Below are 27,120 nucleotides of genomic sequence, written 5' to 3'. Positions count from 1 at the left end.
CCCCCAACTCGCACCCCCCTCCCCTCCTCGCACCCCCCTCCCCTCCTCGCACCCCCCTTCCCCTCCCCCAACTCGCACCCCCCTTCCCCTCCCCCAACTCGCACCCCCCTCCCCTCCTCGCACCCCCCTTCCCCTCCCCCAACTCGCACCCCCCTTCCCCTCCCCCAACTCGCACCCCCCTCCCCTCCTCGCACCCCCCTCCCCTCCTCGCACCCCCCTTCCCCTCCCCCAACTCGCACCCCCCTTCCCCTCCCCCAACTCGCACCCCCCTCCCCTCCTCGCACCCCCCTTCCCCTCCTCGCACCCCCCTTCCCCTCCTCGCACCCCCCTTCCCCTCCTCGCACCCCCCTCCCCTCCTCGCACCCCCCCTCCCCTCCTCGCACCCCCCTTCCCCTCCCCCAACTCGCACCCCCCTTCCCCTCCCCCAACTCGCACCCCCCTTCCCCTCCCCCAACTCGCACCCCCCTTCCCCTCCCCCAACTCGGACCCCCCCTTCCCCTCCCCCAACTCGGACCCCCCCTTCCCCTCCCCCAACTCGCACCCCCCTCCCCCAACTCGCACTCCCCCTCCCTCTCCCTCCCCCCCAACTCGCACCCTCCTCCTCCCCTCCTCCCCCCCAACTCGCACCCCCTAACCTACACCCTTAGCCGCAAACATACCCCTTTACCCCCCCCTCCCTGACCCACCCTACCCCTTTAACCCCTCCCCTCCTGCCCCTATCCTCGCTCGCTGCAACTACAAACCTCCTCCCTTCCCTGTCCAAACCCCTCTCCCGGTCTGTTTTCACGGATGCACTTTTCCGGTTGTCCCGGGATCGGGATGTTTGTGACTCATTTCCGGAAGGAAAATGTTGCGTCTCGCGGCGGCTCGAGGCTGCCGGAGGCTGAGTGGAACCGGGACAGGTAAGGGGAGGGCGGGGGGTGAGGTGACACCGACAGCAGGGAGCGTGTCTGACCCCCCCTCCACCCAGTGAGAGGGTGTCTGACCCCCTCCAAGTGAGAGGGTGTCTGACCCCCCCCCCAAGTGAGAGGGTGTCTGACCCCCCCCCAAGTGAGAGGGTGTCTGACCCCCCCTCCACCCAGTGAGAGGGTGTCTGACCCCCCCCAAGTGAGAGGGTGTCTGACCCCCCCTCCACCCAGTGAGAGGGTGTCTGACCCCCCCCCAAGTGAGAGGGTGTCTGACCCCCCCCTCCACCCAGTGAGTGGGTGTCTGACCCCCCCCCAAGTGAGAGGGTGTCTGACCCCCCCCCACCCAGTGAGAGGGTGTCTGACCCCCCCCCAAGTGAGAGGGTGTCTGACCCCCCCCCAAGTGAGAGGGTGTCTGACCCCCCCCCACCAGTGAGAGGGTGTCTGACCCCCCCCCCCCCCAGTGAGAGGGTGTCTGACCCCCCCCCAAGTGAGAGGGTGTCTGACCCCCCCCCCCCAAGTGAGAGGGTGTCTGACCCCCCCCCCAAGTGAGAGGGTGTCTGACCCCCCCCAAGTGAGAGGGTGTCTGACCCCCCCTCCACCCAGTGAGAGGGTGTCTGACCCCCCCCCCAAGTGAGAGGGTGTCTGACCCCCCCCCAAGTGAGAGGGTGTCTGACCCCCCCCCCAAGTGAGAGGGTGTCTGACCCCCCCCAAGTGAGAGGGTGTCTGACCCCCCCTCCACCCAGTGAGAGGGTGTCTGACCCCCCCCCAAGTGAGAGGGTGTCTGACCCCCCCCAAGTGAGAGGGTGTCTGACCCCCCCTCCACCCAGTGAGAGGGTGTCTGACCCCCCCCCAAGTGAGAGGGTGTCTGACCCCCCCCCCCCCAAGTGAGAGGGTGTCTGACCCCCCCCCCAAGTGAGAGGGTGTCTGACCCCCCCCCCCAAGTGAGAGGGTGTCTGACCCCCTCCCCAAGTGAGAGGGTGTCTGACCCCCCCCCCAAGTGAGAGGGTGTCTGACCCCCCCCAAGTGAGAGGGTGTCTGACCCCCCCCAGTGAGTGGGTGTCTGACCCCCCCCCCCCCCCCCGCAGTGAGAGGGTGTCTGACCCCCCCCACCACCGTGAGAGGGTGTCTGACACCCCCCCCCCAGTGAGAGGGTGTCTGACCCCCCCCCCACCGTGAGAGGGTGTCTGACCCCCCCCCACCACCGTGAGAGGGTGTCTGACCCCCCCCCCCCCTACAGTGAGAGGGTGCCTGACTCTCTCCTCCCCCCCCACCAGCGCCCACCACCCATCCACTCCAGACAGAGAAAAGGCAGGGATATGGCACCAGGTGAATTGTTTTTTCAGAAGGCCAGCACAGACATAATGGGCCAAATGGCCACCTCCTATGCTACACCATTCTTTGATTCTATGCATTAGCCTCATATAGACTTTATGTGGGGGGCTGGGGGCCGTGGGAGGTAGCGGAAACAGGGTTAATACCAAAATGTGGGAGGAATGTGTGCAAGAGAATTTTCTTGATCATTGTGTTTAGAGCCCAATGAGGAAGGAACTAGTACTGGATCTGATTTTCTGGGAGTACAGCGGGGCAAGTGGGGCATGCTCCAGTGGGGCAAGTGTACCACATTTTGGGGGGAGCACTTTGAAACAGTGATTGTAATACCATTAGGTTTATGTGGTTGGGATAAAGGATAAGGAACAATCAAATTTGAAAATATTCAACTGCAGGAAACCTAGTTTCAAGAAGTTGAAGGGGGACCTGGCCTAAGTGGATTGGAATCAAAAATTGGCCGGTAAAGCAATAAATGAGCAATGGAAGGTTTTCAACAAGCGGATTGTTTGTTTACAGAATAGCTACACTCCCACAGTGGGGAAACTAGTTGGTGTCTTACCTAGGACAAAGGAAGATGGTTGGAGACAAATCATCTGAGTACCAGGGCATCACGGCAGGAATTCCTCAGGGTAGTTTCCTAGGCCCAACCGTCTTCAGCTTCTTCATCAATGACCTTCCTTTCATCATAAGGTCAGAAGTGGGCATTTTCACTGTTAATTGCACAATATTTAGCATCATTCACGACTGCTTGGATACTGAAACAGTCCATGTCCATATGCAGCAAGACTTATGCAATATCCAGGCTTGGGCTGAAAAATGGCAAGTAGTGTGGTTGATGTGTATATGGACATTTAAAAGTGCATAATGGAGTATCATATAGTAGATTTGTTAGTAAAATTGAATTCTATTGCGGTATGGGTACAAAATTAACTAAGAAATAGCAGGGAGTAGTGGCGAAGGATTATTTTTGAGTCTAGAAATAAATATTCCTCTCAACATTGCTATTAGGACAAATGTTCTTTTTTGATAAATATTAATGATCTGCACTTAAATGTACAGATCAATGTTTCAAAGTTTGCGGATGACATAAAGCTTAGAAATGCAAATAAGATAGTAACAAATTTAAGGAGGATATAAGAACAAAAAAACTGCGGATGCTGGAAATCCAAAACAAAAACAGAATTACCTGGAAAAACTCAGCAGGTCTGGCAGCATCGGCGGAGAAGAAAAGAGTTGACGTTTCGAGTCCTCATGACCCTTCGACAGAACTTGCGTTCGAGTTCGAACTCGAACGCAAGTTCTGTCGAAGGGTCATGAGGACTCGAAACGTCAACTCTTTTCTTCTCCGCCGATGCTGCCAGACCTGCTGAGTTTTTCCAGGTAATTCTGTTTTTGTTAAGGAGGATATAGATTGGTGAAGTTGGTAGACAAATGAGATATAAAATTTAATGTAGAGAACTTTGAGCTGATACATTTTGGTGACACAAATGAAGAGAGGCAATATAACCCAAATGGTACACTTTTAAAGGAGGTGCAGGAATGAAAAGACCCTGGACTTTACATACACAAGTTTTGAAGGTGCCAGGACAGGCTCCTAAAAAAGTTATTACTGGATCCTTGGCGATATAAATAGTGACTTTGTGTACAAAAGCAGAGAAGTTATGTTAAATCTTTATAAATCAGTTGTTAGCCCCCAGCTGGAGTATTGTGCCCAGTTCTGGGCATTACACTTCAGGAAGGATGTCAAGGCCGTAGACAGGGTGTGGAGCAGATTTACTAGAATGGTCAGCAGGTCAGGCAATATTTATGAAGAGAAAAACAGATGTAATGTTTCAGATCTGAACCTATATTCACAGACCTGAAACATTAAATCTGTTTTTCTCTCCACAGCTGCAGCCTGACCTGCGGTGTATTTCCAGCATTTCCTGTTTTTATTTAAGATTTCCAGCATCTGCAGCAGTTTGCTTTTATTTTTACAAGAATGTTACCAGGGATGAAGGACTTCAGTTATTTGGAGAGACAAGAGAAACTGGGGTTGTTCTCCATAGGACAGAGATGTTCAAAATTATGAAGGGTTGTGATAAGAGTAAATAAGCAGAAACTGTTTCCATTGGCAGAGGGATCCTAATCAGAGGACACAGATTTAAGGTAATTGGCAAAAGAACCAGAGGTGTTATAAGAAATTTCTTCCTGCAGCAAGTTGTGATCTGGAATGCAATATCTAAAAAGGTGGTGTAAGCAGATTGAATAATAGTTTTCTAAAAGGAATTGAATAAATACTTCAAGGGGGGAAACTTTCAGGGATATGAGGAAGGGCAAAGGAGTGGAACACATATTCTAGCTCTTTTAATAGGTTCGACCTTGTGCCAGACGTTCCTGGTTAGTGGAGACCAGAGCTCATAGCTCAGACCCTCCAACTTTTAATTCTGGACTGATATCCAGTGGGATGACGCCCATGGTTGTGGATCCCACTCCACTGCACATGCTGAGAGCCCATAACACACTCCATGGAAAGAGCATTTGCATCACATTGCTATTTGGCCTGCAAACGCTTCCATTATTCACTTCTCCAAGGAAGAGTATGAAGATACAAAAACATAAATTGATTGCAAGACCTGGCATTGATTACAAATACTGAGCAGTTTCAAACCTAGTTAGACCTATTCATTGATCAGCCTTTTCAGATTTCAATATTCATGGTACAATTACATGCAGATGTGTTTGGAGATGGCAGTCAGATGTGACAAGATGATCATGAAACTTGTATTTGCAGAAGAAGGATAGTGAATGTTTAATTAATTCACGCACAGATCAGTTAAAGTTTGGCGAGGACTGCCCGGAGGTAAAGTGGCGTTAATACTGAGGAGGGGAAGGCTCCCAGCTCTCTCCAGTCTCATTTGACATGTTTTACTTATCAGTTTATGCACAAAGATTGCAATCATAGTTTGCATCTCTCTATCATTTTCAGCCTACATGTCATTTCCTGCTGCTGTAGCCTCTGACAACCTTGACACTCGCTATCTAATGAAGAATGATTGTTCAAGCTCCATGTAGTGAATAACTTATCCATCTCGAGTTAAGACCTTTCAGCTGAACTACATGTTGTGATGGAGTTACCTATGTACCAAACCTAGAAACTGGATGCCTTTATGTAGCAGTACATTTTAAGGAGAGGTGACTCCACTTGATCCACTTGTTCATTGATCACCAAATGTTGTCAATTTCCTACGTTTCAGATACTATCGACAGATGTTAATCATTTACCTCTGGATCCACCATTCTAAATCTTTTTGGTTAGGAAGAATCATAGAATCACAGAATTGTTACAGCACAGAAGGAGGCCATTTGGCCCATCGTATCTACACCTGCTCTCCAAATGAGCATCATGACTTGGTGCCATTCTCTTGCCTTTTCCCCGTATCCTTGCACATTGTTGCTATTCAAATAATCATCTGTTGCCCTCCTGAATGCTTCAAATGAACCTGCCTCTACCACATTTCCAGGCAGCGCATTCCAGGCTTGAATCACTTGCTGTGTGAAAAAGTGTTTTCTCACATCACGTTTGCTTCTTTTGCAAACCACTTCAAACCTGTGCCCTCTCATTCTTGATCCTTTGATGGGAGGGAACAGTTTCTCCCTATCTATCTAGCTCCCTCATGATTTTGAACTCCTCTATCAAATCTCCTGTTAGCCTTCTCCCCTCCAAGGAGAACAGTTCCAACCTCTCCAATCTATCTTCATAACTCAAGTTTCTCATCCCTGGAACCATTCTTGTAAACCTCTTCTGTATTCTGTCCAATGTGATCACATCCTTCCTATAGTGTGGTGCCCAGAACTGTACACATTATTCCAGCTGAGGTCTAACTGGTGTCTATCAGCATAACCTCCCTGCTCTTATATTCTATGATTAATAAACCCCAGGATACTGTATGCTTTATTAACTGCACTCTCCACCTGTTCTGTCACCTTCAATGATCTATGCACATATACACCCAGGTCCCTTTGCTCCTGCACACCCTTAAGAATTGTACCTCTTATTTTATATTGTCTCTCCATGCTCTTCCTACCAAAATGAATCACCTCCCACTTCTCCACAATGAACTTCACCTACCACCTATCTGCCCACTCCACCAACTTGTCTATATCTTTTAGAAATTCTATACTGTCCTCAAAAAAACAGTACAATGTGTGAATATCTCATCAACTCCATGGATAAAAGAAAGGGATATGAGGACAGGGTAGGTAAATGTGATTAGAATTATTTGAGGAACATAACATTTCTACTAATGGAGCCTTTTCATGTTGTCCATTAAGTACTCTAAAGAGTATGATTACATGTGGTGCAGAGAATAAGGCTTTTACTTTATCATGGTCACCTCATAGACTCTCAGAGTCGTAGACATTTACAGCACAGAAGGAGGCCAATCGGCCCATCATGTCCGCACCATTCAACAAAGATCTGACTACACTAATCCCATTTTCCAGCGCTTGGTCCATAGCCCTGGAGGCTATGGCAATGCAAGTAAATATCTAAATACTTCTTAAATGTTACGAGAGTTTTTGACTCAACCACCCTTTCAGGCAGTGAGTTCCAGTCCTCCACCACCCTCTGGGAGAAAAAATTTCTCCTCAACTCCCCTCTTAACCTTCTATCTCTTACCTTAAATCTATGCCCCCTGGTTATTGACCCTATCTACTAATGGAAAAAGTGCCTTCCTGTCCACCTTATCTATACCCCTCATAATCTGATACACCTCAATCAGGTCACCTCTCAACCTTTGTTGCTCCAAGGAAAACAACTCCAGTTTATCCAATCTTTCCTCATAGCTCAGATCCTCCAGCCCAGGCAGCATCCTGGTAATCTCCTCTGCGCTCTCTGCAGTGCAGCCACATCCTTCCTATAATGTGGTGACCAGAACTGCATGTAGTAGTCCAGTTGTGGCCGAACCAGCGTATTATACAGTTCCAGCATAACTTCCCTGCTTTTGTATTCTATGCCTTGGCTAATAAAGGCATGTATCCCATTTGCTTTCTTAACCACCTTATCTACCTACCCTGCTACCTTCAGAGACCTGTGGATATGCACACCAAGATCCCTCTGATCTTCAGTACATTCCAGGGTCCTACCATTCATAGTATAATCCCTTGCCTGTTAGTCCCTCCCAAGTGTATTAGCTCACACTTTTCCAGGTTGAATTCCATTTGCCACTGCTCTGCCCACCTGACCAGTCCATTGATATCCTCCTGCAGTTTACAGCTATCCTCCTCACTATTTACCACCCTAACAATTTTCGTGTTGTCCGTGAACTTCTTGATCATACCCCCTACATTTAAGTCCATATCATTTATGTACACCACAAACAGCAAGGGCCCCAGCATCGAGCCCTGCAGAACCCCACTGGTCTTCCAGTCACACAAACATCCCTCTCTGCTAAAAAACAAAATACTGTGGATGCTGGAAATCCAAAACAAAAACAGAATTACCTGGAAAAACTCAGCAGGTCTGGCAGCATCGGCGGAGAAGAAAAGAGTTGACGTTTCGAATCCTCATGACCCTTCAACAGAACTAGGCGAATCCAAGGAAAGGGGTGAAATATAAGCTGGTTTAAGGTGTGTTGGGGGGGAAGAAGTGGAGGGGGGTGGTGTGGTTGGAGGGACAAGCAAGCAGTGATAGAAGCAGATCATCAAAGATGTCACAGACAAAAGAACACATAGGTGTTGAAGTTGGTGATATTATCTAAACGAATGTGCTAATTAAGAATGGATGGTAGGGCACTCAAGGTATAGCTCTAGTGGGGGTGGGGAGAGCATAAAAGATTTAAAAATATTTAAAAATAATGGAAATAGGTGGGAAAAGAAAAATCTATATAATTTATTGGAAAAAACAAAAGGAAGGGGGAAGAAACAGAAAGGGGGTGGGGATGGAGGAGGGAGTTCAAGACCTAAAGTTGTTGAATTCAATATTCAGTCCAGAAGGCTTTAAAGTGCCTAGTCGGAAGGCTTCAATGGAACAATGCAGCAAGCCAAGGACAGACATGTGGGCAAGAGAGCAGGGTGGAGTGTTAAAATGGCAAGCGACAGGGAGGTTTGGTCATCCCTCCCTGCTTCCTGTCTCTCGGCCAATTTTGGATCCAACGTGCCACTTTGTCTTGGATCCCATGGGCTCTTACCTTCTTGACCAGTCTGCCATGAGGGACTTTATCAAAAGCCTTCCTAAAGTCCATGTGGACCACATCAAATGCATTACCCTCACCAACACTCCTGGTTACCTCCTCAAAAAATTTGATCAAATTTGCCAAACACGGACTTCCCTTAACAAATCCATGCAGCCTATCCCTGATTAATCCTTGTCTGTCCAAGTATAGATATATTCTGTCCCTCAGAATTCTTTCTAGTAGCTTCCCCACCACCAAGGTTAGACCAACTGGGCAGTAATTTCCTGGTCTATCGCTTCCTCCCTTTTTTAAAATTGGTACAACGTTAACAGTCCTTCAGTCCTCTAGCATCTCACCTGTGGCCAGAGAGGATTTGAAAATTACTGCCAAGGCCCCCTGACATCTCTTCCCTTGCCTCCCTCATCAGCCTGGGATGCATCTCAACCGGGCTTGCGGATTTATCCACTTTTAAGGCCGCTAAACCCGCTAGTACCTCCTCTCTGTTAATATCCTCTAATATTTCATAGTCCTCCGTCCTGATCTCTGAACTACATTTCAGGGTCCCATCTCCTTGCCAATTTAGTTTAAATCTGCCCCAACAGCATTAGCAAACCTCCCCGCAAGGATGTTGGCCCTGTTCCTGTTCAGATGTAACCCCTCCAATTTGTACAGGTCTCACCTTCCCCAGAAACGGTCCCTTTGCACTGGGAGTAATCCAGAGGTTACTACCGTTTTATTCATTCACAGAATGTGGGTGTTGCTGGCTAGGCCAGCATTTATTGCCCATCCCTAGTTGCCCTTGAGAAGGTGGTGGTGAGCTGCCTCTTGAACCTTTGCAGTCCATGTGGTGTAGGTACATCCACAGTGCTGTCAGCAAGGGACTTTCAGTATCTTGACCCAGTGACAGTGAAGGAACGGCGATATATTTCCAAGTCAGGATGGTAATGGCTTGGAGGGGAATTTGCAGGTGGTTGTGTTCCCATCTATCTGCTGCCCTTGTCCTATTAGATAGTAGTGGTTGTGGGTTTGGAAGGGTTGTTGAAGGAGCCTTGGTGAATTCCTGTAGTGCATCTTGTTGATGGTACACACTGCTGCTACTGTGCGTCGGTGGAGGGAGTGAATGTTTGTGGATGTGGTGCCAATTAAGCGGGCTGCTTTGTCCTGGATGGTGTTAAGCTTCTTGAGTGCTGTGGGAGTAGCATTCATCAAGGCAAGTGGGGAGTATTCCATCACACTCCTGACTTGTGCCTTGTAGATGGTGGACAGCCTTTGGGGAGTCAGGAGGTGAGTTACATGTCACAAAGCTCCTAGCCTCTGACCTGCTCTTGCAGCCACAGTATTTATATGGCTAGTCCAGTTCAGTTTCTGGTCAGTGGTAACCCCCAGGATGTTGATAGTGGGGGATTCAGTGATGGTATTGCCATTGAACATCAAGGGCCGATGGTTAGATTCTCTCTTGTTGGAGATGGTCATTGCCTGACACTTGTGTAGCACAAATGTTACTTGCCACTTGTCTGCCAAAGCCTGGATATTGTCCAGGTCTTGCTGCATTTGGGTATGAACTGCTTCAGTATCTGAGGAGTCGCGAATGGCGCTGAATATTGTGCAATCATCAGCGATCATTCCCACTTCTGACCTTATGATGGAAGGAAGGTCATTGATGAAGCAGCTGAAGATGGTTGGGCCTAGGACACTAACCTGAAGAACTCCTGCAGTGATGTCCTGGAGCTGAGGTGACTGACCCCTAACAGCCACAACCATCTTCCTTTGTGCTAAGTATGCCTCCAACCAGCGGAAAGATCCCCCCCACCCCCCCGATTCCCATTGACTCAAGTTTTGCTAGGGCTCCTTAATGCCACACCCGGTCAAATGCTGCCTTGATGTCAAGGGCAGTCACTCTCACCTCTCCTAGGAACTTCAGCTCTTTGGTTCATGTTTGAACCAAGGCTGTAATGAGGTCAGGAGCTGAGTGGCCCTGGCTGAACCCAAACTGGGTGTCATTGAGCAGGTTATTGCGAAGCAAGTGCCACTCAATAGCACAATTGATGAACCCTTCCAATACTTTACTGATGATGGAGAGTAGATTGCTGGGGCTGTAATTGACCGGGTTGGATTTGTCCTGCCTTTCCACATAGCTGGGTAGATGCCAGTTTTGTACCTGTACTGGAACAGCTTGGCTAGGGGTGTGGCAAGTTCTGAAGCACAAGTTTTCAGTACTATTGCCGGAATATTGTCAGGCCGCATAGACTTTGCACTATCCAGTGCTTTCAACCGCTTCTTGATATCATGTGGAGCAAATCGAGTTGGCTGAAGACTGGCATCTGTGATATTGGGGCCCTTCAGGAGAGGCCGAGATGGATTATCCACTCGGCACTTCTGGCTAAAGATTGTAGCAAATGCTTCAGCCTTACCTTTTGCACTGATTTGCTGGGTTCCCCCATCATTGAGGATGGGGATATTTGTGGAGCCTCCTCCAGTGAGTTGTTTAATTGTCCACCTTCATTCATGACTGGATGTGGCAGGACTGGAGAGCTTAGATCTGATCTGTTTGTGGGATCGCTTAGCTCTGTCTGTCACTTGCTGCTTATGCTTTTTGGCACGCACATAGTCCTGTGTTAAAGCTTCACCAAGTTGATACCTCATTTTTAGGTATGCCTGGTGCTGTTCCTGGCATGCCCTCCTGTTCTCTTCATTGAACCAGGGTTTATTTATATATATACACACACACACACACACACACACACAGAGTCATTGCTCAGCTCATGTAGATGGAGCAGTGAGATTATGGGTTGTGATTTCAATATGGGTGCTGAAAAGGATATTTTGACTTGCTTTTCATAGGAGGTCTAAAGATACGCTTTTGTGTTTATTTTAGGCTTTTTGTTCGAAGGTTGATGTTTGCCCTTCTTAAAGAAAATCTGTACAAAGATTAACCATAACAGAATAATACCTAGTCTTGTGATTGTCAAATAGTCCTGTGAACAAATGTTGCAACACTGTTCTATAAAATAATACCACAGCCTCAACAACCCAGATGCACACTAGAACCCTGAGTGCAAAAGAGAATCCACTTGTGAATTGGTACCTAGAGGCCATCAATTTAAGATTAGCATGAAAAAAATGAAGGGAGATGTCTGGAGAAATTTTTTTTAAATGTTGGGTTGTTTGAATATGGAATTTTGCTGTAAAAATAATGATGGATGCAGAATCCATAAAGAAAAGTGGTTAAAATGTAAAAGAGTAGGGGAAAGGAAGATATAATAGAATTTAAGTGAAGAATTTGTACCTTTACCAACCAACAGTAAATGGTTCAGTCGCCTGGTTTACACCCTGTTTGATATTCCTTGACCGATTAAGTGTATATTCGCCCTTTGCCTTAAGAGCAGAGCACCTCCTCTCCAACTCAGACAATATTAGCCTAAGTGTAGCCTGTACAGTGGCTTATAGGAAGAGCAAGACAACTGAGTCTTACTCCATTGTTATTGATTCTCAGGAAACTGTTTGGAATCTTACACCACCTGAGTTTCACTGCTGGCTACTTATGCAGTCAGGGCAACCTTGTCGGGTGCTCAAACAGCCTATTCATATCCAAATGTAATTTCTTTCTCTCCCATACTAACATAAAGAGCAGTGGGAAAAAGCAAACTACAAGAGAAAGAAAGGAAAATAAGTTTGCAGTCCATCTGCCATCTTTATGTGGATCTTTGCTCACCCATTTCACCTGGCTCGGATGTGACCTCTTGTTCTGGCTGTGGCTCATTGCCTTTATACTGGCGTCTTGAAAAACCACTTCCTGAAGGCTTGAGACATTTCTGAAACACTCAGACATTTTACTGATTACAGTAGACTCAAGTCAGACTCTATGTAAACACTTTTATAAAACATAAACTACTGAGGGTTAAAGCCAGTTCAGTCTCTAGTGAACAAAGGAACACGTTAAGTTAAATTGGCGGTACTTGTGGGATGTAATTAATCATCTTTCCTTTCTATTTTTGTCGGTTGTCAGCATTTCAATGTAGTTTTTTTTTCTCCAGCAGTGTCAGCCTTGGTCATGGATAGCAGCCTTGCCTGAGCCAGAAGGTTGTGGATTCAAGGTCTGCTCTCAGTCTAAATTTTCACTGACATTTCAGTGCAGTACTGAAGCAGTGCCATTTTTTGGATGATATGTTAAAACCTGCTCTCTCAGGTGTATATAAATGATCTCATCCCACCATTCAAAGAAGAATAGAGATTGTACCTCAAGTTCTTCATTGGATGGGAGTGCTTTGCAGAAATTACAGTTGTGAAACGTATATAAATTCATTTTAATTCTTTTAAGTCTAAATCAGGGGGTTGTGGCTTAGCTATGAGGTAGTGTTGCATCATTGGAGATGCAGGCTTTTGAATGAAATGCTAAACTGAAACTTTGTTTATCTGATCAAATTATGATCCCAGAGCACTGTTCACAAGAACTGCAGGGAGTTCACCCCATGGACTGGCTAACATTTCACCTTTAACCATTGCCCCAAAAAGTAGATTAACTGGTCATTTATCTTGCTTTTTGTGGGATCTTGCAGTGTGCAGATTGGCTGCTTCATTTGATTACAAAACAGCAGTGACTTCATCTAAAGTATAGTTAATTAACGATTGAATACTTCGGCATGGTCTAAGGATGTCAACAACAGCATCTTGCATTTATATACTGCCTTTAATATAGGAAAACATTCCAAAGTGCTTTATGCGAGCATAATAAAACAAAAATTAAGACTGAAGGAGACATTTAGACAGGTGACTTAAAAGCTTAGCCAAAGAAACAGATTTAAAGGCATGCCCTAAAGGAGAGAGAGGTGGCAAGATAGCGATTTAAGGAGGGAATTCCAGAACTTAGGTCCTGGATGGCTGAAGGCACAGCTGGCAATGGTGGGACGAAGGGATTGGGACGTACACAAGAGGCCAGTGTAGGAAGTACCCAGAATTCTTAAGGATGTTGTAGAGCTGTAGGAGACTCCAAAGGAAGGAAGGTTTGAAGCCATGGAGGGAGTTGAGCATGAGGATGAGAATTTTAAAATTATGGCATTGATAGACAGAGATCCACATTAGATCAGTGAGCACAGTGATGGGTGAATGGGGCTTGTGTGTTAAGATAGGGTAGCAGAGTTTTGGATCAGCTCCAGTTTATGGTGGGTTGAAGATGGGAGGAAGACCAGGAGAACTTCAGAACAGTTAATCTACTGGTTAGAAAGAGCATTGAAAAGGGTATTAGCAGCAATTGAGCTGAGGGAGAGGTGCAGTCGGGTGATGTTACGAAGGTGGAAATATATGGTCTTTATGATGAACAGAAAAGGAGGTTGGAACTCAGTTTTGGTTTAAATAGGATTGAATTGCAAACAGATGTGAAAAGTCCATTATAAATGCAAGCTCTTTCGTTATCACTCTTCTTCCTAATTTTAATTTTGTATTAATTTTAATTCAGGTTTGTTGGATAGACTGTTCCCCATGTTTGCTTTCTCTGACTCCAAACCTTTGTTACTGAGAGACCAGTGTTTGGTATGTTGTAGACAGTCATCAAAGTCTTTTTAACTGCTAGGTCAGATGTCATCCAGTTGTGAATTCCCTGTCATAGTTGCGAAGGACAAAGTTTGATGCTTCCCCAGGGGAGCAATGTACTTTGAAAGCTAATTGGTTCAAGCCATGCTCCAGTGTTCATCCTTTGCTAAGTTGGTGCTTGTGTTCTAAAGCTCTGTACCATGTATTTCTCTTGATCAATATCTTCTCATTCTAATCCACGTTCGGTGACCTGAAAGCTGTCTGCCAAAATGGACTTCAGCTGCCTCAATAATCAAGAACCTCTTTTTGTGCCTGTCCTGTCCTGAGTTCATTAAGGTAAAGGTAGAATTGGATCTATGTAGTCTTTTCCACAATGTCAGGATCTTCTGAAGCACTTTTGAAGCGAAGTCATTACTGTAATGTTGCCGATTTACATTTAACACTTTTGACATTTCACCCGAAGGACTGCACTTCAAAGTGTGCAGCATTTCCTCAGTCCTGCGCAGAAATGCCAGTCTAGATTATGTATTCATGTTTCTGGAGTAGGATTTGAGCCAACAACCTTCTAACTCAGCTGAGAGTGCTACCAACTGAACCACAACTGACACTTGTTCAACAACTTGCTTCCAAGTCCCTGGCTCCTGTAGACCTTTTTTGCCCTTGAGCTTTTGGCTTTTCGAGGAAGTTGGGAAGACTGGTTAAAAAACACTGTAGTTTAGTTGGTTTTTTTTAGCCTTGTGCCCCCTGCCTGATACTTCAATTTTCTTTCAGTGAAATCGAACTTTTTGATTTCTTTCTCCATAGATTGAAGATGGGGAACACACTGAATTCACTCAGAGACTAAGGGCCATAACCTCCGACTAGCATCGGAAAGTGCTGGCCCGCAGAAATTAGAAGAAATAAATACCTATTTACCCTGGTCTTGAAAATTACGTTGCCACTTCTGTTCGCTGAAGCTGCTTGGGGCCTGCATCGAAAGACTCCTCACAGGCCCCAGCGAAGCCTAGCTCCAGCATATTCAAGGAGGCTACACCCCATTTTTTATGGCATTTAGAAACTTGGGGGAGGGGAGGTGTGGTTGGAAGTTTAGGGGTTGGTCAGAAACCCGGATAGGGTGGGGTTTGGAAGTCTGGTGGGGTGGGTGGGAGAGGTTGGAAGTCCCGAGGGGTGGGGTTGGAAGTACGGAGGGGTCTGGGGTAGGTGTCAGGCTTGGGGTGGGGGTTTTAGGCGATGTGAGGTTGGGGGTGTTGGCAGAGGGTTCCAAGGTCGGGGGGGTTTTGGGGGTGTGTCTGAGGCTGGGGGAGGGGGGTGTTTGGGGGGGTTTTGTTGGGGGTGGGTGATGATGCCTCATAGCGTTAGGTCAAACATGGGCAAGGAAACCTCGTGCTGATTACCACGTACCACCCTCTCTCAGCTGATGAATCAGTGCTCCTCCATGTTGAACACCACTTGGAGGAGGCACTGGCAATGGCACAGAATGTACTCTGGTTGGGGGACTTCAATGTCCATCACCAAGAGTGGCTTGGTAGCACCGCTACTGAGCAAGCTAGCCGAGTCCTAAAGGACATAGCCGCTCGACTGAGTCTGCAGCAGGTGATGAGGGAACCATCGAGGGAAAAACATACTCGACCTCATCTTCACCAATCTGCCTGCCGCAGATGCATCTGTCCACAACAGTGTCAGTAGGAGTGACCACCGCACAATTGTTGAAGAGACGTAGTCTCGTCTTCACATTGAGCTAAATGGGATAAGTTTCGAACTGACCTAACAACTCAAGACTGAGCATCCATGAGGCGCTGGGAGCCATCAACAGCAGCAGAATTGTACTCAACCATAATTTGTAACCTCATAATCTGGCATATGCCCCATTCTGCCATTATCATCAAGCCGAGGGATAAACCCCTGGTTCAATGAAGAATGCAGGAGGGCATGTCAGGAGCAGCACCAGACGTACCTAAAAATTAGGTGTCAACCTGGCAAAGCAATAACAGCTATATGCGTGCCAAAAAGCATAAGCAGCAAGTGATAGACAGAGCTAAGCGATCCCACAACCAACGGATCAGATCTAAGCTCTGCAGTCCTGCCATCTAGTTGTAAATAGTGTCATACAATTAAACAGCTCTCTGGAGGAGGAGACTCCACTAATATCCCCATCCTCAATGATGGGGGAACCCAGCACATCAGTGCAAAAGATAAGCCTGAAGCATTTGCTACAATCTTCAGCCAGAAATGGCAAGTGGATGATCCATCTTGGCCTCCTCAAGAAGTACCCAGCATCACAGATGCTAGTCTTCAGCCATCTCAATTTACTTCACATGAAAGAAACGGCTGAAGGCACTGGATACTGCAAAGGCTCTTTGCCCTGACAATATTCCGGCAACAGGACTGAAGACTTGTACTCTAGAACTTGCCATGTCCCTAGCCAAGCTGTTCCAGTACAGCTACAAACTGGCATCTATCCGGCTATGTGGAAAATTGCCCAGTTATGCCCTGTACGCAAAAAGCAGGACAAATCCAACCTGGCCAATTACTGCCTCATCAGTCTACTCTCAATCATAGTAAAGTAATGAAAGGGGTCATCAACAGTGCTATCAAGCAGCACTTACTTAGCAATAACCTGCTCACTGATGCCCATTTTGGGTTCCGTCAGGGCCACTCAGCGCCTGACCTCAATACAGCCTTGATTCAAACATGGAGAAAAGAGCTGAACATCCGAGGTGAGGTGAGAGTGACTGCCCTTGACATCAAGGTAGTGTTTGACCGAGTGTGGCATCAAGGAGCCTTGCAAAACGGAGTCCACAGGAATCGAGGGAAAACTCTCCACTGGTTGGAGTCATACCTAGCACAAAAGAAGATGGTTGTGGTTGCTGGAGGCCAGTTATCTTAGCTCCAGAACATAACTGTAAGAGTTCCTCAGGGTAGTGTCCTAGGCCCAACCATTTTCAGCTGCTTCATCAATGACTTTCCTTCCATCATAAGGTCAGAAGTGGGGATGTTTGTTGATGATTGCACAATTCTCATCACCATTTCACGACTCCTCAAGTACTGAAGCAGTTCATGTCCAAATGCAGCAAGACTTGGATGGCTTGGGTTGACCACCTGCAAGTTCCCCTCTAAATCACATACCACCTGACTTGAAAATATGACCCCAAAGATGTGCTGGGATTCCCTCTGGGAAGTTCCCAGGTAAGGGCTTGCATGGCAATTGCCCAGAAGTGCACACTTCCTCCGGACAATTGTGGTGTGCTGGGAACCATCCAAAAATGTGGTTCAAATTGCAAAATTCCTCCACACCCCCAACAATCACCCCCCACTCCCCACCTGTACTCTGACACCTCCCACCCCGCCGACCTCCGACACCCCCAACGCCCCCATCCCCTTCCCCAGACCTCCAACACCCGCGGAACTCCACCTTATATTGATGAAACAGCTGGTGTAGTCGACTAAGTGTCTCACTTTGTCCTGAAGAAGGCATGCAATATCTGCAAATGCTGAATGGGATTTAAGTACAGAGATACTATAGAAATATGTTAGAAGCAGTTCAGTGAAGGTTCACTTGAATGATACTTGGGATGGGGGGATTATCTTTTGAGGAAAGGTTGGACAGGCTGAGTCCATTGGAGTTTAGAATATTGAGAGATGATCTTATTAAAGCATTTAAGTTCCTAAGGAGATTTGACAAGGTGGATGTTGAAAGGCAGTTTACAAGTAAGGTGTATCTATCATTTAAGATAGAGATGAGAAGAATTTTTTTGAGGGTCATGAATCTTTAGAACTCTTACCTGGAGAATGGTGGAGGCAGGGTCAATGAATAATTTTAAGGCAGAGGTAGATAGAATCTTGACTAACAAGAGAGTCAAAGGTTATTGTGGCTAGGCGGAATGTGGAGTTGAGGCCACAATCTGATCAGCCATGATCTTATGGAATGGTTGAGCAGACTTGAGGTGCCAAATGGGCCTACTCCTTCTAATTTGTTCATAAAGAATTATAAAACCAAGGAGCATGATATTGTTGTGAAGAGCTTGCCATTTGTTCTCTTATGTACTTTGGAATGATGCTTAAATCTTTGGCCTTCTGACTATTAAACTAAGCTGACACTTAAAATTTACACACTGTTCCCTCCTCCAAATAAAAATGTCAGTATTGTTATGGATTTAGGGATGGGAATGGTGCTGAAGAAAGACAGTGGCTTATTTCTTCTAGCCAGGCTTCCAGATCTTGAATGGTTCATTTGTGTCTCACAGGTTGTAAGATGGACAGGGAGTTTAAAGAGATTAAAGTGGGTTGGGATGTTGAAGCAAAGGGAAAGGAGGGGGAAAATTAGTGAAATGTGTTCAGGGGAACTTCTTTGACCAGTATGTTCTCAACCCACTTTTGTCCTGAGAGGAAAATAGATGGTTAATGAGAGGAGAAGAAATAGGAGATATCATTAGGGAAAAGTGGAGTCTTAACCTGTGCAGTACTTCATCTCACTTCCATCTACCATAACTGCAGCTGATCAGAAACTCTGCTGCCTGTATCCTTAACCACAACAAGTCTCACTCACCCCTCAATCTTGTCCTACATTGGGGCCCTGTCCCTGAACGTTTCCAATAAAAAAAATGTTCATTCTTGGGCTAAAAGGATTTAATTAGAAGGATAGGTTATATAGAAAAGATTTGTATGTTATTGAGAATAGAAGATTAAGGAGTTATCTAATTGAGATGTTAAAGGAGTTAATGGGGTAGATAGAAAAACTAGTTCCTCTTCTGGGAGGTCCAGAACAAGTGGGCATAACCTTAAAATTAGAGCTAGGCCTTTCAGGGTGAAGCCAGGAAACATTTTGTCACACGGATGTTAATGGAAATTGGAACTCTCTTGCCCAAAAAGCAACTGAGGCTGGATGAATTGAAAATGCCAGAACTGAGATTGATAGGCTTTTGTAAAGCGAGGGTGTTAAGGGTTATGGAACAAAGCCAGCTTGATGTAGTTAAGATACATAATAACCATGGTCTAATTCAGTATGGAACAGGCTTAATGGGCTGAATGGCTTACTCCTGTCCCTATGTGGTGTTTAAATTCCTCCATGATTTAATCACATCCTATCTCTGTAACTTCTTCCTACCTTCCAATTCTCTTACCCAAGAAAAAAGCTGTTCCTTTGACCTCATCTTGCACAACCCCCCTCACCACATTGATCCAGTCGTCTAGGTCCTACAGTAGAATCCTTCCAAAACACTACCACCTCTCCACATATTTTTCTTCCTCAAGACCAACCTCAATGAACAATATTTTGGTTACAACTCTATTTGGCTTGCTGTCCATTTTGCATCTCGCTCTGAGGGATCTAGGAATGTTTTCCCATGTTAAATACCTTAAATACATGCAACATGTTCTTGCTGTTGTTCTGCTTCTGATTGTAACTTTGAAGTGAATGAAGATCTTGGTCAGATCCTGTTGCCAGATTCACACTGCATTTATATTGTAACTGCAGCACTGGTGTAAGGTGAATTTGCTCACAGTGCTGCTTTTAGTGTGAATGCATCCTTTGTAAAAGACAAAGCAAGAAGCAATGACAATGTTGGGTAAATCCCTACTACAAAAATGATAGTTTTCGTTGAACAAGATTTTTGTTGGATGGGAGCTAAAGGATTGTCTTATGCGTTTAGCTGTTCCTATTGTTATGACCCCCTGTGGAGACCTATGACTTAAAAAGAGATGAATTTCCCAGCGACTGATGGAAGGAATTTCAGTACAAGATTTCATGTTTTAAGACTTTTACTGCAACAAACTAAAATCAACATTGATCGAACATTACTTAACATGCAACTAATGCATCAATTTAGAGAAAAGGTACTTAATTAACTCAATCAAAATATGCAGTATGCTAATTTTTGCTTTACAAGACGCTTCTGGCAGATGGGTAGCAATATAAGATTAAGTCTCAATGCAGTCGCACTTTCATCCAGGCTCACTTCTCCCTGCCACACCAGTTCTAGTCTTCTGGTGTCCTTCAGAACTTATTTCACTCAGACAGAATAATCCACAAGAGACTCCCACCAGCAAGGCCCATCTCGGCGACCCCTTATTCCTGGAAACCTCAAAGGCTTGTCAGTCCTGTTCCCTTCCTTTTGAATGGGAAACCAACTTTTACAAGCATCCTGCTTAGCTGTTAACACAAAAACAGTTCGCCCTGTTCTTCACAGCAAAAGAGGCTGCTTCTTGCCACAGCAACAAATTCTTCTGTGTCTTTGTGTCTCTGTATATTTACAAAAACAGCTGCCCCTCTGGTGTCAAGGTGTAAAATCTGTCACTTGAGTTTCAATAGGTTTCAGTTACAGATTACATGGGCCTGTCTCCAGCAAGAAGTATTCTGTTTTACCTTAAGAGTTTAAAATGTGTCGAAGTCTCACATTCATAACAATACCTATAATGTATATAGAAGAAGGAATAAGAACTTGCATTCTTACAGCAGCTTTCACAGAATTAGGATGTCCTGAAGTATTCACAGCCACTTAAGTATTTTTGAAGTGTAGTCACTGTTGTGATGAAGGCAAATATGGTAGTCGATATGCATGCAGCAACAGTGGGATAAACATAAAAAGCAGGAAATAAAATTAAAAGTGTATTAGGCCCTTTGACCCTGCTCTGTCATTCATTAAGATCATGGCTGATCTTCTACCTCAATTCACCTTCCTGCACTATCCCCATATCCCTTGATTTTCATTGTATACAACATCTTGAAGACTAGAGTTAGAGTAGAAAAGTGAACCAAAGGAGTCCACTTTCTCTTGAGTAGATTTTCCTACTGGGTCACTGCAATAAAAGAAAGGTGGAAAGGAGGATTCACAACAGAGGCAACAGCAGTTGACATTACTTTTTGATAAGTGTGTATGGTAGATAAAATGTTTAAATGAGCCGGAACATCTGGAATGATTGAATGATGTGCATTTCGAGATCTGATGGTTGGGGAACAGTTGAAGTAAAAAGTCTATGTCTGTAGATACCAAGGAATAATTACTATGCTGGTAAATACACCTGCCTCAATTTGTCACTCGATCTTCCTGAATATATGATTCGATGGTATCAGCTGACATGATAGCTTCAGACATGCCAACTTTGCCATCTTTTATATGATAAGACAAATGTTTAAAATTGAGATTTTGTGTAAAAAATCTTGAGTTTCTATTTTTTCAAAGATGAACCAATATAGATTGACAGTTGGTTTGTAAATCTCATTAGAATCACAGAATTGTTACGGCACACAAGGATGCCTTTTGGCCCACCAAACCATCTTTGCTCTCTGCAAGAGCAACTCACCTAGTTCCGCTCCCCTGTCCTTTCCTCATAGTCATGCATTTTTTTTCCCCCTTCAAGTACTTTCTTTTGCAAGCCATGACTGTTTTTTTCTCTACCAGCCATTCAGGAATTGCGTTCCAGATCATAACCACTTGCTGTGTTTTGAAAAAAACAAGATTTTCCTTATGTCCTCTTTGATTCTTTTGGCCTGCCCCTAGCCAAGCTTTTCCAGTACAGCTACAACACTGGCATCTACCTAGCAATGTGGAAAATTGCCCAGTTATGTGCTGTACACAAAAAGCAGAACAAATCCAACCCGGCCAATTACCGCCCCATCAGTCTACTCTCCATCATTAGTAAAGTGATGGAAGGGGTCATCGACAGTGCCATCAAGTGGCAGTTACTTAACAGTCTGTTCAGTGATGCTCAGTTTGGTTTCTGCCAGGGCCATTCAGTTCCTGAGATCATTATAGCCTTGGTTTAAACATGGTCAAAACAGCTGAACTCCAGAGGTGAGTGAGAGTGACTGCCCTTGACATCAAGGCAGCATTTGACTGAGTGTGGTATCAAGGAGCCCTAGCAAAACTGAAGGCAATGGGAATCAGGGCGAAAACTCTCTGCTGGTTAGAGTCATACCCAGCACAGAGGAAGTTGGCAGTGGTTGTTGGAGGTCAGTCATCTCAGTTCCAGGACATCACTGCAGGAGTTCCTCAGGGTCGTGTCCGGGCTCAACTATCTTAGCTGCTTCATCAATGACTTTCCTTCCATCATAAGTTCAGAATTGGGGAAGTTCGCTGATGATTGCATGTTCAGCACCATTTGCGACTCCTCAGATACTGAAGCAGTCCGTGTCCAAATGCAGCAAGATCTGGACAATAATCCAGTCTTGGGCTGACAAGTGGCAAGTAACATTCACACCACACAAAAGTGCCAGGCAATAACCATCTCCAACAAGAGAGAATCTAACCATCGCCCCTTTACATTCAATGGCATTACCATTGCTCAGTTCCCCACTCTCAACATCCTGGGGTTACCATTGACCAGAAGCTGTACTGGATTAGCTATATAAATTCATTCATGAGATGTGGGTGTCGCTGGCTAGGCCAGCATTTATTGCCGATCCCTAAATGCCCTTGTTCAGAGGGCAATTAAGAGTCAACCACATTACTATGGGTCTGGAGTCACAGGTAAGCCAGACCAGGTAAGGTTGGCGGATTTCTTTCCCTAAAGGACATTAGTGAACCAGATGGGTTTTTACAAAATCAGCAATGGTTCTTAGCCAGCGACGACCACATCCCATGAATGAATAATTTTCTTTTGAATAATTACTGTGGTTACAAGAGCAAGTCAGAGGCTAGGAATCCTGCAGCCAGTAACTCACCACCTGACTCCCCAAATCTATCGTCTACAAGGCGTAAGTCAGGAGTTTGATGGAATATTCTCCATTTGCCTGGATGAGTGCAGCTCCAAAAACACCCAAGAGGTTTGACACCATCCAGGACAAAGCAGCCTGCTTGATTGGCAACCCATCCACAAACATTTGCTCCCTCCATCACCAATGCGCAGTGGCAGCAGTGTGTACCATATACAAGGTGCATGCAGGAATTGACCAAGGTTCCTTCGACAGAAACTTCCAAACCCATGACCGCTACCATCGAGAAAGACAAGGGCAGCAGATACATGGAAACACCACTGTCTGGAAGTTACCCTCCAAGCCACTCACCACTCTGACTTGGAAATATATCACCGTTCCTTCGTTGTCGCTGGGTCAAAATCTTGGAACTCCACACACACACACACACACACACACACACACCCCCCCACCCCTCCCGAGTTCAGGTATTTAAAGCCAGTAGTGTTAGAGAAAGAAGATAATGGGGGAGGGGAGCCTCTAGCTTGGTGGTCAAAGAATGTTGCTTGTGATAAGCTGCTGAAGTCAAAACTAAAGATCAGCATTCTGAGAGCTGAATAAAAAAGGTCAGGACCCAATTCTCAGAGTGAGAGTCAGTGCCTGTGTACTGGCCCATTTTCCAAGAGTGAGCCTTAATCTGTCTGGCTTCATTTGGAACCTCAGTAGGAATTTCAGGCAGTCACTCAAAGGCACAATACGCAACAGAACAAGATAGAAATCTCTACAAGAGGCAGTTGCACTCAGGAACAACTTTAAAAAAAATTCTGGGTTTTTAGCACCCTCTCGCAAGAAGAGAGAGGCTAAACTTGACTGAGAAATCGCACCTCTTTCACGAGCTGTATGTCTGTTCTCAACTATTTGATGCAGACATAAGGACCAGTGGAGTATAAGCAATGAAGAGCTGGCAATACTTCCAGTTCTCCAAATCACTCCATCACTTTACACAGTCATGTGAAAAAGCCTTGATAGGTGAAATTTGATGAGATGAGAGGAGTAGAAGAAATAAACAACATAGGGGATTGTAATTGAGAAAATCAATTAGTGATACAGGCCGTTCTGAGGGTATTGATTAATCCATGTTTGACAAACCAAAAACCAGCTGCTCCACACAATGGAATCAATTGGACAACATTCCTCTGACCATCAGACCCATAGTCAACAACACAAATAGTCTTTTTGGTTAATCAGGACTAATTGAAGATAGAAGTTAATCAATTAGATAAAATTTATCATAGCCAAATTAAGTGGTTCAGTCACTTTACTGTCTTTTATGTATCTTGTGCATGCTGGCAATCAATAAGAAGCTACATGCTCTTCATAGTATATAAACCATAATACTGTTGAATTGTACAATCGGGAAGCTCAAGCACTGAGTTGAGGTATGATCTTTAGATATCTTGCTAAGGTAAGAATTTAGCTTAATGGGAAATCAAAGTATTTTTGGGGATAATTGTTTCTTGTTTTTTTTTATTTGTTCACGAGATGTGGGCTTGGTTGGCTGGGACAGCATTTATTGCCCATCCCTAGTTGCCGTTGAGAAATAAGTGGTGTAGTAATTATGGTTTTATTCAGTATGTAATGTACCTTTAAGAATAATGCGTTTTAAGGAAGATCACATGATCTGTAGTAACCAATCAGAGAGCGTGGGCTACTTCAGCAGTCAGTGCAGAGTTGGAGTTGAAAACACGTGGGTGGTTGCTGAATATATTGTAAATAAATTTAATGTTTCTACCCAAGAAGTGTCTGCAGATCAACTCTATCACTAATAGAACAACTCAGCCACCCTAGAATAGGTGGTGAGCTGCCTTCTTGAACCGCTGCAGTCCATGTGGTGTAAGGTACACCCACAGTGCTCTTTGGAAGGGAGTTCCAGGAATTTGACCCAGCGACAGTGAAGAAATGGCGATATATTTCCAAGTCGGGATGGTGAATGACTTGGAAGGGAACTTCTAGGAGGTGATGTTCCCATTTATCTGCTGCCCATGTCCTTCTAGATGGTAGTAGTCGTGGGTTTGGAAGGTGCTGTCTAAGGAGCCTTGGTGAGTTCCTGCAGTGCATCTGGTAGATGGTGCACACTGCTGCTACTGTGTGTCGGTGGTGGAGGGAGTGAATGTTTGTGGATGTGGTGCCAATCAAGCGGGCTGCTTTGTTCTGGACAATGTCAAGGTTCTTGAGTGCTATGGGAGTTGGACTCATCCAGGCAATTGAGGAGTATTACATCACATTCCTGACTTGTGCCTTGTAAATGGTGCATGGGCTGGTGGGGAGTCAGGAGGTGAGTTTCTCGTCGCGAGATTCCTGACCTCTGACCTGCTCTTGTAGCCACAGTATTTATCTGGCTAGTCCAGCTCAGTTTCTGGTCAATAGTAACCCCCAGGCTGTTGATATTGGGGGATTCAGTGATGGTATTGCCATTGAACGTCAAGGGGCAATGGTTAGATTCTTTCTTGTTGGAGATAGACATTGCCTGGCACCTTTGTGGTGCAAATATTACTTGCCACTTGTCAGCCAAGCCTGGGTATAGTCCAAGTTTTGCTACATTTGGACATGGACTGCTTCAGTATCTGAGGAGTTGCGAATGGTGCTGAACATGCAATCATCAGTTAACATCCCCACTTCTGACCTTATGATGGAAGGAAGGTCATGGATGAAGCAGCTGAAGATGTCTGGGTCCAGGATACTACCCTGAGGAACTCCTGCAGTGATGTCCTGGAACTAAGATGACTGATCCCCAACAACCACAACCATCTTCCTTTGTGCGATGTATGACTCTAAACAGTGGAGAGTTTTCCCCCTGACTCCAGTTTTGCTATTGCTCCTTGATGCCACACTCAATCAAATGCAGTTTGATGTCAAGGGCAGTCACTCTAGCCTCACCTCAGGAGTTCAACTCTTTTGTCTATGTTTGAACCAAGGCTGTAATGAGGTCAGGAACTAAGTGGCCCTGGCAGAACCCCAACTGGGTGTCAATGAGCAGGTTATTGCTAAGCAAGTGCTGCTTGATAGCACTATTGATGACTCCTTCCATTACGTTACTGATGATCAAGAGTAGACTGATGGGGTGGTATTTGGCCAGGTTGGATTTGTCCTGCTTTTTATGTACAATACATAACAGCAATTTTCTACATAGCCAGGTAGATGCCTGTGCTGTAGCTGTACTGGAACAGCTTGTCTAGGGGCACGTCAAGTCCTGGAGCACAAGTCTTCAGTACTATTGCTGAAATATTGTCAGAGCCCATAGTTTTGCAGTATTCAGTGCGTTCAGCTGTTTCTTGATATCACATGGAGTGAATCGAATTGGCTGTAGGCTGTCATCTGTGGTGCTGGGGACCTCCGGAGGAGGCCGAGATGGATCATCCACTTGGCATTTCTGGCTGAAGATTGTTGCAAATGCTTCAGCTTTATCTTTTGCACTGATGTGCTGGGTTCTCCCATCATTGAGGATGGGGATATTTGTGGAGTCTCCTTCTCCAGCAGGTTGTTTAATTGTCCACCACCATTCACAACTGGATATGACAGGACTGCAGAGCTTGATCTGATCTGTTGTTTGTGGGATCGCTTAGCTCTGTCTATCACCTGCTGCTTGTGCTGTTTGGCACACATATAGTCCTGTGTTATAGCTTTACCAGGTTGACACCTTGTTTTTAGGTATGTCTGGTGCTGCTCCTGGCATGCCCTCCTGCACTCTTCAATGAACCAGGGTTGATCTCCTGGCTTGATGGTAATGGTACAGTGGGGGATATGCTGGGTCATGAGGTTACAGGTTGTGTTGGAGTACAATTCTGCTGCTAGTATGGCCCACTGCATGGATGCCCAATCTTGAGTTGCTAGATCTGTTCAAAATCTATCCCATTTAGCATGGTGGTAGTGCCACACAACATGATGGAGGGCATCCTCAATGTGAAGATGGGACTTTGTCTCCACAACGACTGTGCAGCGGTCACTCCTACTGATACTGTCATGGACAGATGCATCTGTGGCAGGCAGGTTGGTGAGTATGAGGTTAGGTATGTTTTTCCCTCTTGTTGGTTCCCTCTCCACCTGCCACAGACCCAGTATAGCAGCTATGTCCTTTAGGACTCAGCCAGCTCGGTCAGTAGTAGTGCTACTGAGCCACTGTTGGTGATGGACATTGAAGAACCCCCACCCAAAGTACATTCTAACACTTGCCACCCTCAGTGCTTCCTCCAAGTTGTGTTCAATGGGGAGGAGCACTGATTCATCAGCTGAGGGAGGGCGCTAGGTGGTAATCAGCAGGAGGTTTCCTTGCCCATGTTTAACCTGATGCCATGAGACTTCATGGGGCCTGGAGTTGATGTTGAGGATGCCCAGGGCAACTCCCTCCTGACTGTATACCACTGTGCTGCCACCTCTGCTAGATCTATCCTACCGATGTGACAGGACATACCCAGGGATGGTGATGGTGGTATCTGGGACATTATCGGTAAGACATGATTCCATGAGGATGACTGTCAGGCTGTTGCTTGACTAGTCTGTGAGACAGCTCTCCCAA

The 27,120-nt window shown here is 45.7% G+C and overlaps 1 protein-coding gene across 2 annotated transcripts in view; it reads left to right on the top strand.

The window, feature by feature from the left end:
* The first annotated feature begins 809 nt into the window (after window positions 1-809).
* The window catches only part of sugct (succinyl-CoA:glutarate-CoA transferase), a 607,005-nt gene continuing 580,694 nt past the window's right edge, over window positions 810-27,120 (top strand). Inside the window, exon 1 of one of the 2 annotated variants that reach the window (XM_041188972.1) lies at window positions 810-902. In XM_041188972.1, the coding sequence (XP_041044906.1) occupies window positions 848-902 (55 nt within the window). In that variant the 5' untranslated portion in view covers window positions 810-847. The remainder of the gene's footprint in view (window positions 903-27,120) is intronic. The other variant, XM_041188973.1, reaches the window with a different exon arrangement.

Source organism: Carcharodon carcharias, chromosome 6, assembly GCF_017639515.1.
Source record: "Carcharodon carcharias isolate sCarCar2 chromosome 6, sCarCar2.pri, whole genome shotgun sequence".
In the NCBI taxonomy this organism is placed as follows: Eukaryota; Metazoa; Chordata; class Chondrichthyes; order Lamniformes; family Lamnidae; genus Carcharodon; species Carcharodon carcharias.
The sequence above is the reverse complement of the archived record's forward strand: the minus strand, read 5'-3'. Positions and strand labels throughout refer to the sequence as shown.